General features: G+C 45.1%; 1 protein-coding gene across 1 annotated transcript in view; it reads right to left on the reverse strand.

Moving 5' to 3' along the window:
- PARVA (parvin alpha) overlaps positions 1 to 16,697 on the reverse strand; it is a 134,172-nt gene that overhangs the window by 14,083 nt on the left and 103,392 nt on the right. Inside the window, exons 5-7 of the mRNA XM_082270290.1 lie at positions 11,594 to 11,734; positions 8,978 to 9,093; positions 2,709 to 2,767 (exon numbers count right to left, since the gene is read on the reverse strand). Coding sequence (XP_082126416.1) covers positions 2,709 to 2,767; positions 8,978 to 9,093; positions 11,594 to 11,734 — 316 coding nt within the window. The remainder of the gene's footprint in view (positions 1 to 2,708; positions 2,768 to 8,977; positions 9,094 to 11,593; positions 11,735 to 16,697) is intronic.

Below are 16,697 nucleotides of genomic sequence, written 5' to 3' on the forward strand. Positions count from 1 at the left end.
ATCTTGCAAACCTGGCCTGTTAGTGGGTCCTGAGGACAGGAGTTGAGAACAACTGGTCTACAGGTTACCAATTTAGAATTAAAGAGAAGGTGTAGGGCTGAAATTATTGCTCTCGCTCTAACGTTACCTCACATGTGTGGTTTGAACACCTTTAACATATGTTGGCGTTCGCTTCTGCACGCATGCTAACGGGGACAGAGCGCTTTATTTAATTACATTTTTTTTTTATTTTCCTATTTATTTTATCTTTTTATTTTTATTTTTTACTCTGTTATTTAAAAAAAAAAAAATTGATCACTTTTATTCCTATTACAGGGATTGTAAACATCCCTTGTAATAGAAATAAGCAGGACAAGACCTCTTTAATGTGAGATCTGGGGTCAAAAAGACCTCACATCTACACTAAAGAAGGGGGAATTCCTCCGCCGTGTCCCCATTGAAAGGTTTTGATAATGTATGAGTAAAATCAGATACTACCACCAGTAGATTGTGTAACCTGCTGGTAGTAGTATCCCATTTTACATAAAAGAGTATTATCAAAACCCCACTGAGGCCAGTCAATTTTGAAGTCACATGATATGTAAATTCGGAAGAAGTGTCTAAACCCCCCCAAATGTGATGTTTTTTTTTTTTTTTCAATTAATTTTTCAATTAATTATTTGAAGTGAGCTTGTTCCTTGACTATGCTACTTGCTTAAGTCCAACCTGCAACCACTTGTTACTTACCTTTGGTGTGTTCCTCGATCACGCTTCTGCTTGATTCCAACTTGCATCCACTTGTTACTGACCTTTGGCTTGTTTACTGACTATGCCTCTGCTTTACCTCCACCTGCTGTATGTGCCATCGGACCCCAGCTTGCTCACCTCCTGGTGGGGCGATCCTGAAGACCATGACCTGGTACTAACACTCAGCAAAACCCATCTCCACCATCAGAAACTCTGGTAAATACTGATTAGTGCTTGGACCCTGTACCTCAGGTGAGCCCATGTCATTCGCCAGGGTAGCCTTCTTGTTTACTGTTGGTGGGAGCCTCTCTACTGCTTTAGTTACTGGTCTCCAAGCTGGACCTATGACCGTGACAATATACAGTATCTCACAAATATGAGTACACCCCTCACATTTTTGTAAATATTTTATTCTATCTTTTCATGTGACAACACTGAAGAAATGACATTTTGCTACAATGTAAAGTAGTGAGTGTACAGCTTGTATAACAGTGTAAATTTGCTGTCCCCTCAAAATAACTCAATACACAGCCATTAATGTCTAAACCACTGGCAACAAAAGTGAGTACACCCCTAAGTGAAAATGTCCAAATTGGGCCCAATTAGCCATTTTCCCTCCCCAGAGTCATGAGACTCGTTAGTGTTACAAGGTCTCAGGTGTGAATGGGGAGAAGGTGTGTTAAATTTGGTTTTATCGCTCTCACTCTCTCATACTGGTCACTGGAAGTTCAACATGGCACCTCATGGCAAAGAACTCTCTGAGGATCTGAAAAAAAGCATTGTTGCTCTACATAAAGATGGCCTAGGCCAGTGATGGCAAACCTTGGCACCCCAGATGTTTTGGAACTAATTTCCCATGATGCTCAACTACACTGTAGAGTGCATGAGAATCATGGGAAATGTAGTTCCAAAACATCTGGGGTGCCAAGGTTCGCCATCACTGGCCTAGGCTATAAGAAGATTGTCAAGACCCTGAAACTGAGCTGCAGCACGGTGGCCAAGACCATACAGCGGTTGAACAGGACAGGTTCCACTCAGAACAGACCTCGCCATGGTCGACCAAAGAAGTTGAGTGCATGTGCTCAGCGTCCCCTCAAAATAACTCAACACACAACCATTAATGTCTAAACCGCTGGCAACAAAAGTGAGTGCACCCCTACGTGACCAAGATGTCCAAATTGGGCCCAAAAGGTCACATTTTTTGTGGCCACCATTATTTTCCAGCACTGCCTTAACCCTCTTGGGCATGGAGTTCACCAGAGCTTCACAGGTTGCCACTGGAGTCCTCTTCCACTCCTCCATGATGACATCACGGAGCTAGTGAATGTTAGAGACCTTGCGGCTCCTCCATCCACCTTCCATTACCATCAGTGTGGCCCCCTTTTTACATATTCAGTAAAACGGACTTGACAAGGGTTCTAATGTTAAACTAGAATAAAAACAAGCTTTGACAATGCATCCACTTTAAGGTTTGGTATCCTAATATCCTTAAAGGCTGTAGCATGGAGGAGATGACATTGCTTGGAAGGATGAAGGAGGATTCAAGGAAGACTGATGTAAAACAGAATTGTGTAAATGTCCTAAAATAGAGCAGAGTCTCAGCACAGAGACAGGTCACCTGTCTCCGTACGAAAAATAACCCTGAAAATAGACTTTTTGGCTAATAATGATTATTAAATAAGTCATTGTTTCCATCAAAGTAACTTTTAAATAGGGCAGGTCCTCTTGATGTAGAGTATGTTCAGCACCAAATAATGACCTCATTCCTTCATAGTTCTGCTCTCATTTGTAAAACGAGCCTAGGACAATTACCCTTTTTGCTTTCCCCTATCCCCAACCCCTTTATTCCTTCTGGGCTACTTTATGAGCCAAGTGAGAGGACACTGACTGCACCTCCATCACCGCAGGTCCTCATTAGCATCAATGCATGAGCTGCCTTTCTCACAGACATCTGCGTCCGATTAAATGGTAGTATTACGTACTCTGTGTCACCAGTGATTTCCTCCTGAATCTGGCGCGACTGCAACATTCCATCCAGCTTCTGTACAGGAAAAAAGGCATACATAGAGGTGATGAGTTAGCATTACTTGTTACATATGCTAAACACTTGAAACAAAAGTTCCCCCAAAAGTCCCACATCTTTCAAACGGCGGAAAGTTGTCTATATGCATGAATAGGCACAATCTGCAATAAAAGTATATGTAGGCCAAACTTTTTTTTTTTTTTTTAACTTTGCATAGCCACTGGAAAGCCAGGCCATTTTCTGGAACTTTTTGTTTAAAGTATAAATTAGGCTCCAGACCTCTCCTCTGCTCTATTAGCATCTGATCATACCAAAATCAATGTGTTCAGATGCTTTAACAACTACAAAATGTTGCTGTTTACATCCGGGAAACCAGAAGGGACGTTGCTTCCCATTTCCCATACCATAGAGATCATTGGGGACCATCTGGTCCTCCACAATCTCTGTGGTAATCCGACGGAACTGCCGGCTTTCATTCTGGGCTCACCGTCATGATGGGAAATCCCGGAGAGGCACCAGTGGGTGACAGGAGGGGGTGGACCCCTCAGGCCACCTGTAAAAGCAGTCCAGCGTCTAATTAGCTGCTAGGATGGCTTTTACATAAAAGCCAGCCGCCGTCTTTAAAAAAACGATACTAGGATGATGCCGGTAGCTGCAGGCATCATCCTCGTACAACTACCTTAAGGTCCCTTTCACACAAGCGGACCGTTCAGATCCACCTGTCCGTTTTTCAGGTAGATCTGAACGGATGCCCCATGCATCTCTATGGGGCATCAGATGTCAGCGGAGACATGTCCACTGACATTCGAACCGATAAATCCGGACGGATGAAAACCCTATTTTCCATCCATCTGGCGGATCGGATGAGAATGGACAGATGGTAAGTTCTCATCCGTTTCCCCCATAGAGAAGAATGGGGACCTGACAGCTCTGTCTCTGCGCGGAGACAGAGCTGCCATCCGCCTGCTTAGCGGGGGATTGGTGGATCGATCCCCCGCTGAGAAAAACCGAGTTCATCGACAGACTACCGTGTGTGAAAGAGGCCTAAGCCAAATGATATACATGTATGCAATTTGGCGTTAAGTGGATAGACAAGGGAATGGTTAAGGGAATGGTTTAATCCCTGGTTGGGTTGAGGATATCTATGCCCTGATAGGGAGATTTATTTTTCTTCCCACTGACCATCACACCAATGTATCATTCATGAATTGTAGATATAGTCACTTTTAGCAGAGACCAGAAAGTTATTTCAAGGGTTCCTCTGTGTTGAAAAGGGTTGAGAAAGGTTGCTGACAGTAAATATGTGCCAAGGATGACATATAAACAGCTTCCATTTTAAGAAGGCAGTTGTATTTCCCAGGGTTTTGGTGGACAGATATTTTTTTTTTTTTATGTTAACTTAAAAAAAAAAAATCTTAATTTTTTTTATTTTTTTTTTTTTTATACAAAACACAGCTTAGGATGATACTGTAAGGAAAAAACGAATACTTTTGGATTGTGGCTGTATGTTAACTTAAAAAAATAAAAAAATAAAAATAAAAATCTTAATTATTTCTATTTTTATTTTTTTTTTATATACAAAATTCAGCTTAGGATAATACTGTAAGGAAAAAAACAAATACTTTTGGATGTGGCTGTCCCTAAATGCTTTAAATTAACACACATCACACAACAGTCATTACGTGCTCCCCGTTTCAACCTAAAATCAGATACACTTTGTAGTAAATCAAATCTGACAGGCTAATTGCAGTGTGCTCTGCAGACCATTACCCACGTGCTGGCTATTTATTAAGTGTCAAGCGAGCTAGTGCACATCTCAATATAGTCCTACAAATGGGGATAATCAGGTTGGGAGGTTGGCAACAAGTGTAGCACTCATTAATTGTGCACGTCAGACATAGATGTCTCTTGTTAAAAAAAAAGAAAAAAAAAAGAAGGACACAAATTGAATCTCGCCCAAGGTGAAAGAAACAAAAAAAAAATACAATCAATTTCATGCAGTTTTAAGAAATCTATTACATTTTCTGTTTTAAAATCCCTTTAGGTACTCAACAGTTGAGGGGGCTGAAGTACTGAGAGCAAGATTGGAAATGAGTCAACAGAACACTTTGGAAAATACAGCACAAAAAAAAGAAACAAAGGAATGAGAGGCAGAATATTTTATCATAGGGTCAATGTCAGCACTGGAAAATGAATTGGGTTGTAGCCAAATACTATCCAAAGTCTTTGTGGTGGAAATAGGATGCAACCTGACCGTTTCCTTGCTGGACCATCTTCTCAACTCTTGTAGTTCTTCATGTGATTACGTATCTTCACCCGCTTCCCTCAAGTGTTATAATCTGCGATCAGAACTCGTTGATCGATCAATTTGGGTACACTCAGCCTGCCCATACATGGTTCAGATCTCGGCCCGTACCAGTGGTGTATTTTGGTTTTGTGTTGCCCTAGGCAAGACTAACATTGGGCGCCCCCCCCCCCTTATGTCAATTTGCCCCACTCCTTTTTTAACAGATGTGACTCCCTCCAAAATTGAAGGACTACAAGTCCCAGCATGAACCCCTGAGATCTCACGAGAGGGGGGGGGGGGTGAGAGGGGGTGGGAGTGAGAGGGGGTGGGTGAGGGAGAGAGAGGGGGGTGGGTGAGGGAAGGAGAGAAAGAGAGAGCGGGGATGAGAGATAGAGAGAGAGGGGGCGGGTGAGGGAGAGAGAGAGGGGGATGAGAGAGAGGGGATGAAAGAAAGAGAGGGAGGAATCAAAGAGAGAGGGGGGATGAGAGAGAGAGAGGGGGGGGGTGAGAGAGGGGGGATGAGAGAGGGGGGGATGAGAGAGAGAGGAGGGATGAGAGAGAGGGGGTGATGAGAGAGTGGGTGTGATGAGAGAGTGAGGGAATGAGAGAGAGAGGGAGGGATGAGAGAGAGGGGGGTGAGAGAGGGGGGATGAGAGATTGGGGATGAGAGAGAGAGAGCGCGAGGGATGAGAGAGAGAGGGGGGATGATAAAGAAAGAGAGAGGGGGGTGAAAGAGAGAGAGGGAGAGAGAGAGAAGAGGGGGGAGAGAGAGAGAGAGAAGGGGGGTGAGAGAGGCGGTTCTAGCAACCAGTGGCCAATAGAGTCTCAGGTGGAGGGGGGGTGGCTTTTTTGCTGCCCCCCCTGAAAAGTGCCGCCCTAGGCCTGGGCCTTGTTGGCCTAGGCCAAAATACTGCACTGACCTGTACATGCTGAATGGGCCGAAATGTGACCCGTCTATGGTCGGCTTCACCCTTGTGATCTAATTAGTAGCCACAAGCTACCACAAATAACAATGCTTGACATCGCAGGACTTGAAGTGTACATATGAGATAGCACTAAACCTTGTCGATGGCGGTTAGGTCAGTGATGGTTCGAAAAACATGGAGGATCCTTGGAGTGAGTCTGTACAAATATGTGAAGATTGTGGAGGTAAGTGTGGAGCACTGTGTGTGAATAGTAAGTCTTAGAAACTCCAGCCAGCTGGAGAACAATGGTCACTTTATTGGGTATGACCTATAGGTCAGTCATGACGAACCTTGGCACCCCAGATGTTTTGGAACTACATTTCCCATACACTGCAGAATGTCACCTACACTGCAGAGTGTATCTCAAAATGGGACAAGAGGATAAGAGAGACCTCAACTCCCCAGTTAAAGAGGTATTCAATGGGATGGGGGAAAAAGGGAATGGAAGGTTTTACTGGATTTTTGGATACCAGTATCTATTGATTGTAAATCAATATCACATATAGATAAAATAGTTTTTATTTCATAAAAAAGATAATTACACAGACATACAAGGTGAAGGGGACACAAAGACAAAGTCAATATACAATCAAAATTGACTGAAATACATTTGACACAATTTAAACTGTGGAGTGTAGTTGGAGTGTCTCCACAATTGGTTCTCTACATGTTTCGCGGGCTGAGCCGCTTCTTCAGGAGAAACAGTAATGAGTTAAAAAACGATTCTATGAGATAGAACAAAATTGGATAAGTCACATTGAAATCAAAAAACACATATTCACTTAAACAATGGGACTATAAAGGCCCATGGTAAGGTGTGTCCTGTCTCCCTACTCCATACCCAGCTTTTTCTTCTTTCTTTTTTCTGTCATTCCTTTCCTCTTTTCCTCCTCCCTACCTCCTTCTTCCTTTCCCTTTCTTCCCTCCCCTCCCCCCCTTACTCAGGTTTTCCTTTTCTATTACATTGATACCACTCAGAGTATTACTGAACTCATGAATTTACAAACTTTTGTATATTTTTTATAACTATGTTAAGGTCTCCCATACTCGCCGGTGAGACTATGTGGTGATCCTGCGGCCCCCATTGGCCAAACCCGCCCTATGGTGACTGCAGGTAAAATAGATACTCCCCACCTTACCATGGGCCTTTATAGTCCCATTGTTTAAGTGAATATGTGTTTTTTGATTACAATGTGACTTATCCAATTTTGTTCTATCTCATAGAATTGTTTTTTAACTCATTACTGTTTCTCCTGAAGAAGCGGCTCAGCCCGCGAAACATGTAGAGAACCAATTGTGCAGACACTCCAACTACACTCCACAGTTTAAATTGTGTCAAATGTATTTCAGTCGATTTTGATTGTATATTGACTTTGTCTTTGTGTCCCCTTCACCTTGTATGTCTGTGTAATTATCTTTTTTATGAAATAAAAACTATTTTATCTATATGTGATGTTGATTTACAATCAATAGATACCGGTATCCAAAAATCCAGTAAAACCTCCCATTCCCTTTTTTCCCCCATCCCATTGAGTACCTCTTTAACTGGGGAGTTGAGGTCTCTCTTATCCTCTTGTCCCATTTTGAGATATAGTCTAGCATCTGGAAGCCGATACCTTTTTATGGTTTGACTATTTACAGGCTCTCTTCAATCTACACTGCAGAGTGCATGAGCATCATGGGAATTGTAGTTCCAAAACATCTGGGGTGCCAAGGTTCGTCATCAATGACCTATAGGATAGCCAAAGCATTTTGGAGGATTGGGGCTCCCGCTTCTTCGGGGGTTTGGTGTTTTTAGATCTGTTGGTCATGGGCACTGCAGTCTGCCCTAATATGATAATGGTGTTCCAGACTGTATGTTTTTCCTGCAGAAGACCATTATCATATAAGGACGCAGATTGCAGTGCCTATAACCAACAGGTCTAAAAGTACCAATGCCATAAAGTAGGGGAGCCCCAATTCCTTAAAATGTGTTGGCTATGTCTTGTGTCAAACACTAATACTGCGATCATTGTTCTTCAACCAGCAGGAGTTTTCAAGACTTTCTATTCAGGCTCAGGCATGTTGCTTCTCACCTACCTCCACAGTCTACACCTGGTTGAAGAAACTCACCCTGAGGACCCTCCACAATTCACGCTGACACAAACCTATTTATGCACATCACTCCTCACCTACCTCTACAATCTACACTCATTGGATTTCTGTTTCCGTGACAGTGGTCATCATGAATGACAAATCATGTGGACACAGACAGCAATTTAAACCTGCATGGAGTTTTAGAGTCGGTTTACACTAGCGCGACTTGTCAGCCTGACAAGTCGCGCTCCCTCGCTGTCCATTGACCGCTACAGGACCCGTTCTAATAGGAGCGACACAAGTCGCTCCGACTTAGAAAATAGGTCCTGTACTACTTCGGGGCGACTTGCATAGACTTCCATTATGTGAAGTCCCTGCAAGTCGCTCCGAAGTCGTGGTGCATGGGAATGCACAAGTCGCCCCCGAAGTAGTAAGGAGTCGTGTCGCCTCAGTGTGAACCGGCTCTCAAAGTAATACAAAAGGTAATATAAAAAAAAATTATAGTAAACATGTCATACTTACCTGCTCTGTGTAATGGTTTTGCACAGAGCAGCCCCGATCCTTCTCTTCTCAGGTCCCCTGTTGGCGCTCCTGGCAACCCTCACTGCTGAGTCTCCCCCTTGCAAGTCACTGCTGTCTCTGAGCCAATGAGGAGGGAGAGACTCCGCAGAGCTCAGGCATGTATTAAGAAGGGGGCAGAGAGGGGAGATGCACACTGAAGGTTTTTTACCTTCATGCATAGAATGGATGACATTTTAAAAAACCTTCAGCCTTTACAACCACTTGAATTCTTCTCTTTTCTATCCAACAACAAACAAAGTTTCAGCTTTACATGCACCCTAATTAACAAGATCTTTAAGCATTATCCTTTGTTTTGGCCAGCCAGAGAGGGTTTCATACCTGTACAACCACTACTTGTATGGAGACGTGATCCGGAAGCCGAATTGGAGCCCGAAAGTACTGGGACAAAGCAACCAGCAGGTGAAGAATGGCCACCACGGACTTGGCATGAACAGCTGGAAAATACAAATTCATTTAATAGAAAAATAATAAATAAATGGGCAGGGTTGGGTAGGGTTGGGGGCAGGGTGGTGTTGGCTTTTAGAGTACTGACCAAGACTTCCTTGGCTGTGTGCTTATTTAAAGTCAGTGGTTCAGAAAAGGAGGGAGCCCAGAGAAGCCTTCACTGCAGAATAGATAAATATTTCATCCAGTCCTTCTATCACCCTTTATTTACTCTTTCCAACATGACTGTTAACATATTCTTGTGAGCAGTGCTTTAAGTGGGCCGGTATGCACTGGTACTCAGTACCGCCACTTCCAAATATGGCTCTTGAGCATACCGCCACCTCTCCGTGCGCCCTAGCGTACCAGTACACTCATTTTGAACATCTGCACCCTCAATTGCCCCCCCCAAGAATATTTCCCACTCCAGAGACAGACCAGTCACCACCAGTGAGTCCCCCTGCTCCGGAGTCCCAGCCCAGGCCAGGCCAGGCCAGGGGGGGGTGCTCTGTGGGGACCCTGTTGTGGGGTGGGGGGACAAAATTTATAGGCTATAATAGAGTACCGGCACCTCTTTTGGGCCACTTAAAGCACTGCTTGTGAGGAGACTATCATCCATTGTTAACAGGAATGCACATACAATACTATAATCATTTCTTGGTTGGTCACAAGAAACTTTTCCAGCAGGCTGGAATTACATTTATGTGGTAACAAGGCCCTGCAGGCGCTCATCATAGCGGGATTGTAAAAAGGGACAAACTAAAGCGTGAATATTGCTAGATATATTGGAGTCTTATGGCCCCCTAATACACAAAATAGCGATCTGGACTTGATGGTGTCAGACAACAGGGGGATGATGGGTTTACGTATCCAAAGGTACTTTAGGGTCTGTGCCAATGGGCTTTGGGCTTGAGTTGAAGACATTATTTTTTTGGTCTCAATTAACTGTTCACGTCAATGTATGGTGAGCTGTAGATACAGTATGTAGTACCCTCCCAGTTTAGAGTAGGCTGCTAGGTAAATTAAGCTTAGCTTCTCTGTAAACAGTAGAGCAGAGGTTGATTGCTTAGGGCTGCTCGGTGTTTCATGAGCTGCTGTTCTGCTACTTCCTCCTGTTTTCTAAAGGCTCCTAGAAGTATAGTGGGAGGAAGGGCAAAACGGGCAACCTATCTATTTATGGAGTTTAATCAGCCAATCACTGGGGAGGTGTGCTCAGAAGGTAAAGGGAGAGCCCATAAATAGTCTGGGGCCTGGGTAGCAGTGCAGTGTTCCTGGATCCAGTCGTACAGGAGGAGACCCCTGTTCAGGGGCTGCGCCACTATGGTGAGAGTGCTAGAGAAGCCTGTGTTAAGCTTTGTTAAGCCTATTTGCAGATCCATTGTCTAGGGATCAAGCTGGGTGAGGAAGAAGCTCACTGGAAAGATCCAGGAGAAAGTTGGTGGGAAGAAGTCCAACTGTACTGCAGGGGAGTGAGCCTACATCTCCCTCATTAGGAAGAGCTGGTGGATATCGGCAGTAGGAAACCAGTCATCCTGTGGCTATGCGAGTAGATAACCCCCAATGCTGAGGAGAAGAGACAATGTGTAGCTTTTAATCTCCCGAGGGAGTACAGGTCGCCAGCAGCATTAGAAATTCTGTGGACTTTCTGTTGTGCAGCCAGAAGTACAACTTCTGGCTAGGAAATGTAGCCAGAAGTTGAGGAGTCCTCAAGTTGTTCAATTACAGTTCCCCAGGATACCCATGCTCAGGGCCATCTTACCGAATGGGCACACTGGGCAGTTGTCCGGGGGCCCCACTTGCCTGGGGGGCCCCACCTGCCCAGAGACCCAGCCCCAGCCCGAGCCCCAGCCAAGCATTAGTCCCGATTCCCGCGTGCATCCCGCCACCGAACTTAGCAGGTGACAAGCATCTGTTGGCCCTGCGCTGCTGTCAGGCCACTTGGGCCATGGAGGGGGAGCCCACAACTGCAGGAATGCCTGTCCGCCTCCACGGGAACAGACACACACAGGACAGTTGAGTCTGACTTCCGTCCGTGTGTGTGTTCACCGGACCCAACCGCCGAACTTGGAAGCTGTCATTAGCTTGGCACTGCTGTACCAATAAATATCGCCTTATCAATAATTTGCATTTTTATTCTCGTGGGTGATTGTGTAGGCGGGGCCCCAGTGCACTGCGTTGCCCGGGGCCCTTTAATGCTCTTAAGATGGCACTGCCCATGCTCCCTATCCCCCATCCAATTTCCTGTTCCAATAAAAATCCTACAAATAACCACTAGACTGTTTTCTGAGCCAGTGAAAGAATGAACAAAATTCTGAGTGCCTGGCTGTGTGTGCGCTAAAGGGGCAAATAGGAGCAAATTCACCAGCGCCTCCTATGGGTGTGTACTACAAGTAAATATTAACAGGGGTTCCTGGAGATGTAAAAAATATTTAAGGGGCTCCTCTGTGTTAAAAAGGTTGAGAAAGGCAAGAATAAAGGTTGAATAATAAGGAATCAGATAACAGAACTCACAGTCCACATTCCACTTGATGTTCCTTGGTGGTAGTTTCAGCGTTTCGTTGATCTTCTCTAGCACGGTCTGCAGTTTCTGCTTTTGAGCAATTTCAGACTGTGTCACTTCCGCCACGTTCAGCTTCTCCCCTTCCAGCTTCTCTGTATACAACAACAAGAACCTCTATATGTTAGATACTCATTTCCAGTTCAGATCCAGAATTTTTATTTAATATATGTACGTTTCGGCTTTCTGTACAAGTGTCTTCTGACTTTCCTGAGAATGAAATGGACCTAGACCAATGATGGCGAACCTTGGCACCACATTTCCCATGATGCTCAACTACACTGTAGAGTGCAAGAGCATCATGGAAAATGTGGTTTCAAAACATCTGGGGGTGCCAAGGTTCGTCATCACTGACCTAGGCCATTTTCCGATGACCTACCACCAGATATATTGTTAAAGCGGAGTTCCGGGCACAGAATCGTTTTTTTTTTATAAATACTTCCCAAACAGTGATCCACCGCCCTTCATACATCCGCTAATCTGGTTTTAGACAGTTTAATAATTGATTGGCAATCAGAAAATCTTACTTTATAAAAAGTTTGCTGAGCGTGGCCATCTTTGTCCTGGTCACCCGAAGCCGCAGTATGCAAATGTCTGCCCTGCTTCCTGGTTCTAGCTCATTGTGCAAGCTGTGAGAGGAGCCCGGCCGCCTACATCACTGCCCATTGCCTCCTGGGAGTGATGAGCCAGAGCTCCCAGGATGCATTGCAGGACAGGAAGTGATTGTGCGGGCCTCGGCCACAGAGGGAGGAAGTGGAAGGAAAGGTGAGTATATTTTCTTCTGAAACAAGGTAAGTAAAAAAAAAAAAAATTTGGGAATATCCAATTCTTTTTCAGGTGACAATAAGGAAGCGGATGGCACAAAATCGAATCTAACGATTTTGCGGCCGGAACTCTGCTTTAATATTCAGCACATGCATGCTAGTAATGTGTAAGTGTAAAGCCAGGTATACACAGTTGACATTTTTCATTGTAAGAATGTTATGAAAATGTTTATTCTTTTTCCTAATTATTAATGGCGTCAAATTGATTGTTTTTGACCACAGTGACCAGAAAAGAAGCAGAATGTACAAATTTCTAACAGTGTATGTGGTTTTTGTTTGGTTAAGTTGGCTAAGTCCATTCATTCTAAAATCAAATAATATAAGCAATTGAAATCTACCTTCGAAGGACATTTGAATGTTCTCAGAATTTTCGTACAAATGTTGCTAAGAATTTTTGTACAAATTTTTTGTTTGAAATTCTACTAGAGTATACTGTGCTTAAAGTAGCTACAAAGTTACAATGTTGCAGTTCGATCACTGTGGTAGAAGAACCTTCTTCCTTATCGCAGCTGACCATTGAGCTCAATTCAGCCTAGGCCAGGGGTCTCCTAACTTCTGAAAGAAAGGGTCAGTTTACTGCCCTTCAAATTTGAGGGGGGCCAGACTGTGGCTAGTGGAGTAAACAGTGGAAGGAACAGTGCCCCATCATCAGGGGAGGACTGGGCCGATGGGCAGAGGGGCAACTGCCCCCTGGGCCACTCTGATGCCCTAAAAAAAGGCTTAACCGCTTCTGCTAGACATGCCTAAATTATTCCTGGTGAAGAGAAGAAAAAAATTCCCGCTGCTGACCTATTAAATGCAGGATGAAGACAAGGACAGAGCACAGCACCCCCCCCCCCACCCACCCAGCATGGATATAGTAAACTGTGTTTGAACAGAGGCCAGTTCCATGCCCCACTGGAGACTCTCCCCTGGTCAGTGCCAACCAAGCTTTCCCAGCTCCCCCCAACCGCCCCCTGCTGGCCAGGTCGGAAACCCGGATTCGGCCAGTGGTTAGAGAGTACCTGGAGCAGAGCTTTGGCTTGGAATGGGGGTCAAAAGGAGGCCGGGAAGAGGGAGAGTGGGAGGGGGGCCAAGTCGCTGCACCATGGACCTCTGGATTGTACTTGCCCCCTGGGCTGAAAGTTGCCAGTCAGCCCCTGCCCATCATTGGTGTCAGTGGAAGGAATAGTGCCCCATCATTGGTGTCCGTGGAAGGAATAGTGCCCCATCATTGGTGTCAGTGGGAGGAATAGTGCCCCATCATTGGTGTCCGTGGAAGGAATAGTGCCCCATTGTTGGTGTCAGTGGGAGGAAAAGTGTCCCATCATTGGTATCAGTGGGAGGAATAGTACCCCATTGTTGGTGTCAGTGGGAGCACTTGTACCCTATTGTTGGTGTCAATGGGAGGAATAGTGCCCCATTTTGGTGTCAGTGGAAGGAAGAGTGCTCCAAGGGCCTGATAAAGGCAAGCAAAGGGCCACATCCATCCCCTGGGCCGCAGTTTGCGGACCCCTGGCCTAGGCAAAGACACTGGACTGTAGCTCAAGGATGGAGTTTTTAATAAAAAATTATTCTGTTGCTGTATAATGGGACAAGTTGGGAATATTTTCACACAGACCTGTAAAGTTACTGATAGGTTGTTGCATTATACTGGCATTCCTTTGGACCATGGCTCTGTGCTGATGTTATCAAAGCCTGTTGACCTCATGAAGACTTTAACTTCAAATGAGGAGCCCCTGCACTTTTTTGGCCACCGTCATCATCTAACTGCAAACCTTTGTAGAAACTAGTATAACTATAGGCTTTCTAGCCTGAGCAATAAATGTATTCTGCAACCCCTCCAATTCAAATGGAACCTATCATACTAAAACTAGGCTCAACTCATGTATTTTGAAGGGCAAATACCACAATCTACAAGCTGGTGTTCTGCCGATCTTCCCACGATCCACAATGCATAGGAGAGCGAATCTGTGACCAGTAGAGAGGCACCCATAGTGCATAATGGGACGGTGGTGAGTGGGTTTGTTCTGGAGCACCATCTTGGAGCTAAAGTGAAAGGTCACCAAAATTTCAGGCACCAGAGATCTTTTGGGGACTATGTGGCTCTACACTGGGTCAATCAATCAGTGAGATATACACTGGGACATGTATTGCACTGTTTTGCCCATAATTGGGACCAGGGCCGTTTGAAGGAATTTGGGGGCCCCAAGCAAAATGGACATGGAGGCCCCCCCGCACACACGCTATGAAGGGCTATGAAGGAGGACAGTAGAAGGCAAGGCAGACTGGTATCCACTAAGATCTCTGATCATCTTATACAGCTTTATATTTTTCATTAAACTTAAGTGACCCCTATACAACAAGTTTCCAGATATTATCGCCCCTCCCGTTCCCCCACCATGTGCCCTAGATGATACCAGGGGGACTTTTTTCTTATGCTATGGGACTATCCAGCTGTTTGTTAGCAGGTAGGTATTGTTCCAAATTGGACAATTGGTCACATTTTTACAAGAAAAAATGGAGTGACAGACTGTCAGTGTGATCATACCTGTCGCTGGCCTGGTCCGGTCCACGTGTGTGAGGAGGATGTGATGTTTCGTGATGCGTCTCTCTCTGGCGAAGTTCGCGGGCCTGGTGGGTGGCGCCACTCCCGCGCGCGCTTTAGGCCGCCTAGGCTGGGGCGGGGCTGGGGTGCGCACTGCGCAGATGCGCGCCGCGGCCGCACACTCTCCCCCTAGCGAGCCGGCGCCGCATGACGTCATGCCGCTCCTCCGCTATGTGCCCGCCCACAGGCCTGTCACAGGCCACCTGTGTGTTGTGAGGCCGGCCTGGGTGTGTGAGGCGCGGCGCACGGCGTTTGTGTTTGGGTTTTTGGGATAATGTCAGTCTGGGTCTTGGGGCCCCAGGCAAGCTCGGGGCCCCAAGCAATTGCTTGTTTTTCCTGCCTTGATGCGACGGGCCTGATTGGGGCTTAATACAATAGACCAATCTATATGGGATGGTCTGAGCCCTATGCTACCCTATCATAGCGGTTATCAGTGACCCTGTTACACAGTCTGTCTACCCCTCTTCTATGGTAGTTCAGGGGGTCTTTGATCAAGACCCACGTTAATGGGAAGATAGTGATCTTCACAGTGAATCTCGTATTTCCAGCCGAACATATCATTGCCGCAATTAATTTCCCCTTTTTTGGATTCCAAATCAGGACATACAACTGAAGAGCTCCTGATGAAGCGTTTACCGCGAAACATGTAGAGCTTGTGCAATATTTATTGGGTTTGCTCCCCATTCTGGGGTGGCAGGGTCCAACACTGGGAACTACATTAATCACCAGTGTTGTACCTCTGCAATCCTTGGTTGCGGTACTGTTACATTGTTGTCTATATTGTGCCCACCTATTCGTGGAATTATGTCTTTGTAGCAATGTCCTATGTATGTTTTATTGATTTTAATCAATTGGAATAAATTATGGAATTTTTTATCTGTGCCTCTAAAATCCATGTTGCATTCAATATCCACAACACCAAATCTTCAGGTTTTACCTCTTGGGGATGTTTCTTCACTAAGACAGTCTATGGCTTCAGCTGAAAACAGCTAGTATGAATACCAGAATATGTCTAATTTTAACCCCCTATGCAGCAGGACTGGCAGACTGAAGGAAGAAACATGATGACCACGCCAGCAATAAATTACATAAAAGGGAACTGCTTTACCAACCAAATTAGTTGTATTTCTGTCCATCTATTTCTGCAATTTACACAACCCCATTACACAACCTAGCCAGGTGGATGACACCATTTGCAGTTAGGGGGGATCTCATCTCTCCACCCCCAGCATTGTAACTGGACAGTGAAAGAGCAACAGCAAACTTATGAGATTCTCTATGCTCATTCTGCTCTCTCCTTCTGTCAGCATGTTTCATGTCAGCACAGTTGTAGCAGCACACCTAACTGATTCCCAGTGCTGCCCTTCCCTCTCTCAATATAAGTGCTTCTGTACTGGAGATGGCAGGAGGCTAATACCATGTCCAAAAAAAAAAAATACAATAGAAGCTGGGGCTTCAACATTTATTAATTTAAAGAGAAAAGAAGCAAATAGTCATTTGGTAAGCTCACTGTCTCTGTTGAGGCTGCTCATATGAAGCAAGGCTCCCCTCCAATGAGTACCAAGAATGTGACTCAAAGCATAAAAAAACAAGAGGAGAGCCAAACCAAACGGTGACACAGTTCATAGTGAAATCATATTAAAAGGC

This window comes from Pelophylax lessonae, assembly GCF_965119305.1.
Source record: "Pelophylax lessonae genome assembly, chromosome: 10".
NCBI lineage: Eukaryota > Metazoa > Chordata > Amphibia > Anura > Ranidae > Pelophylax > Pelophylax lessonae.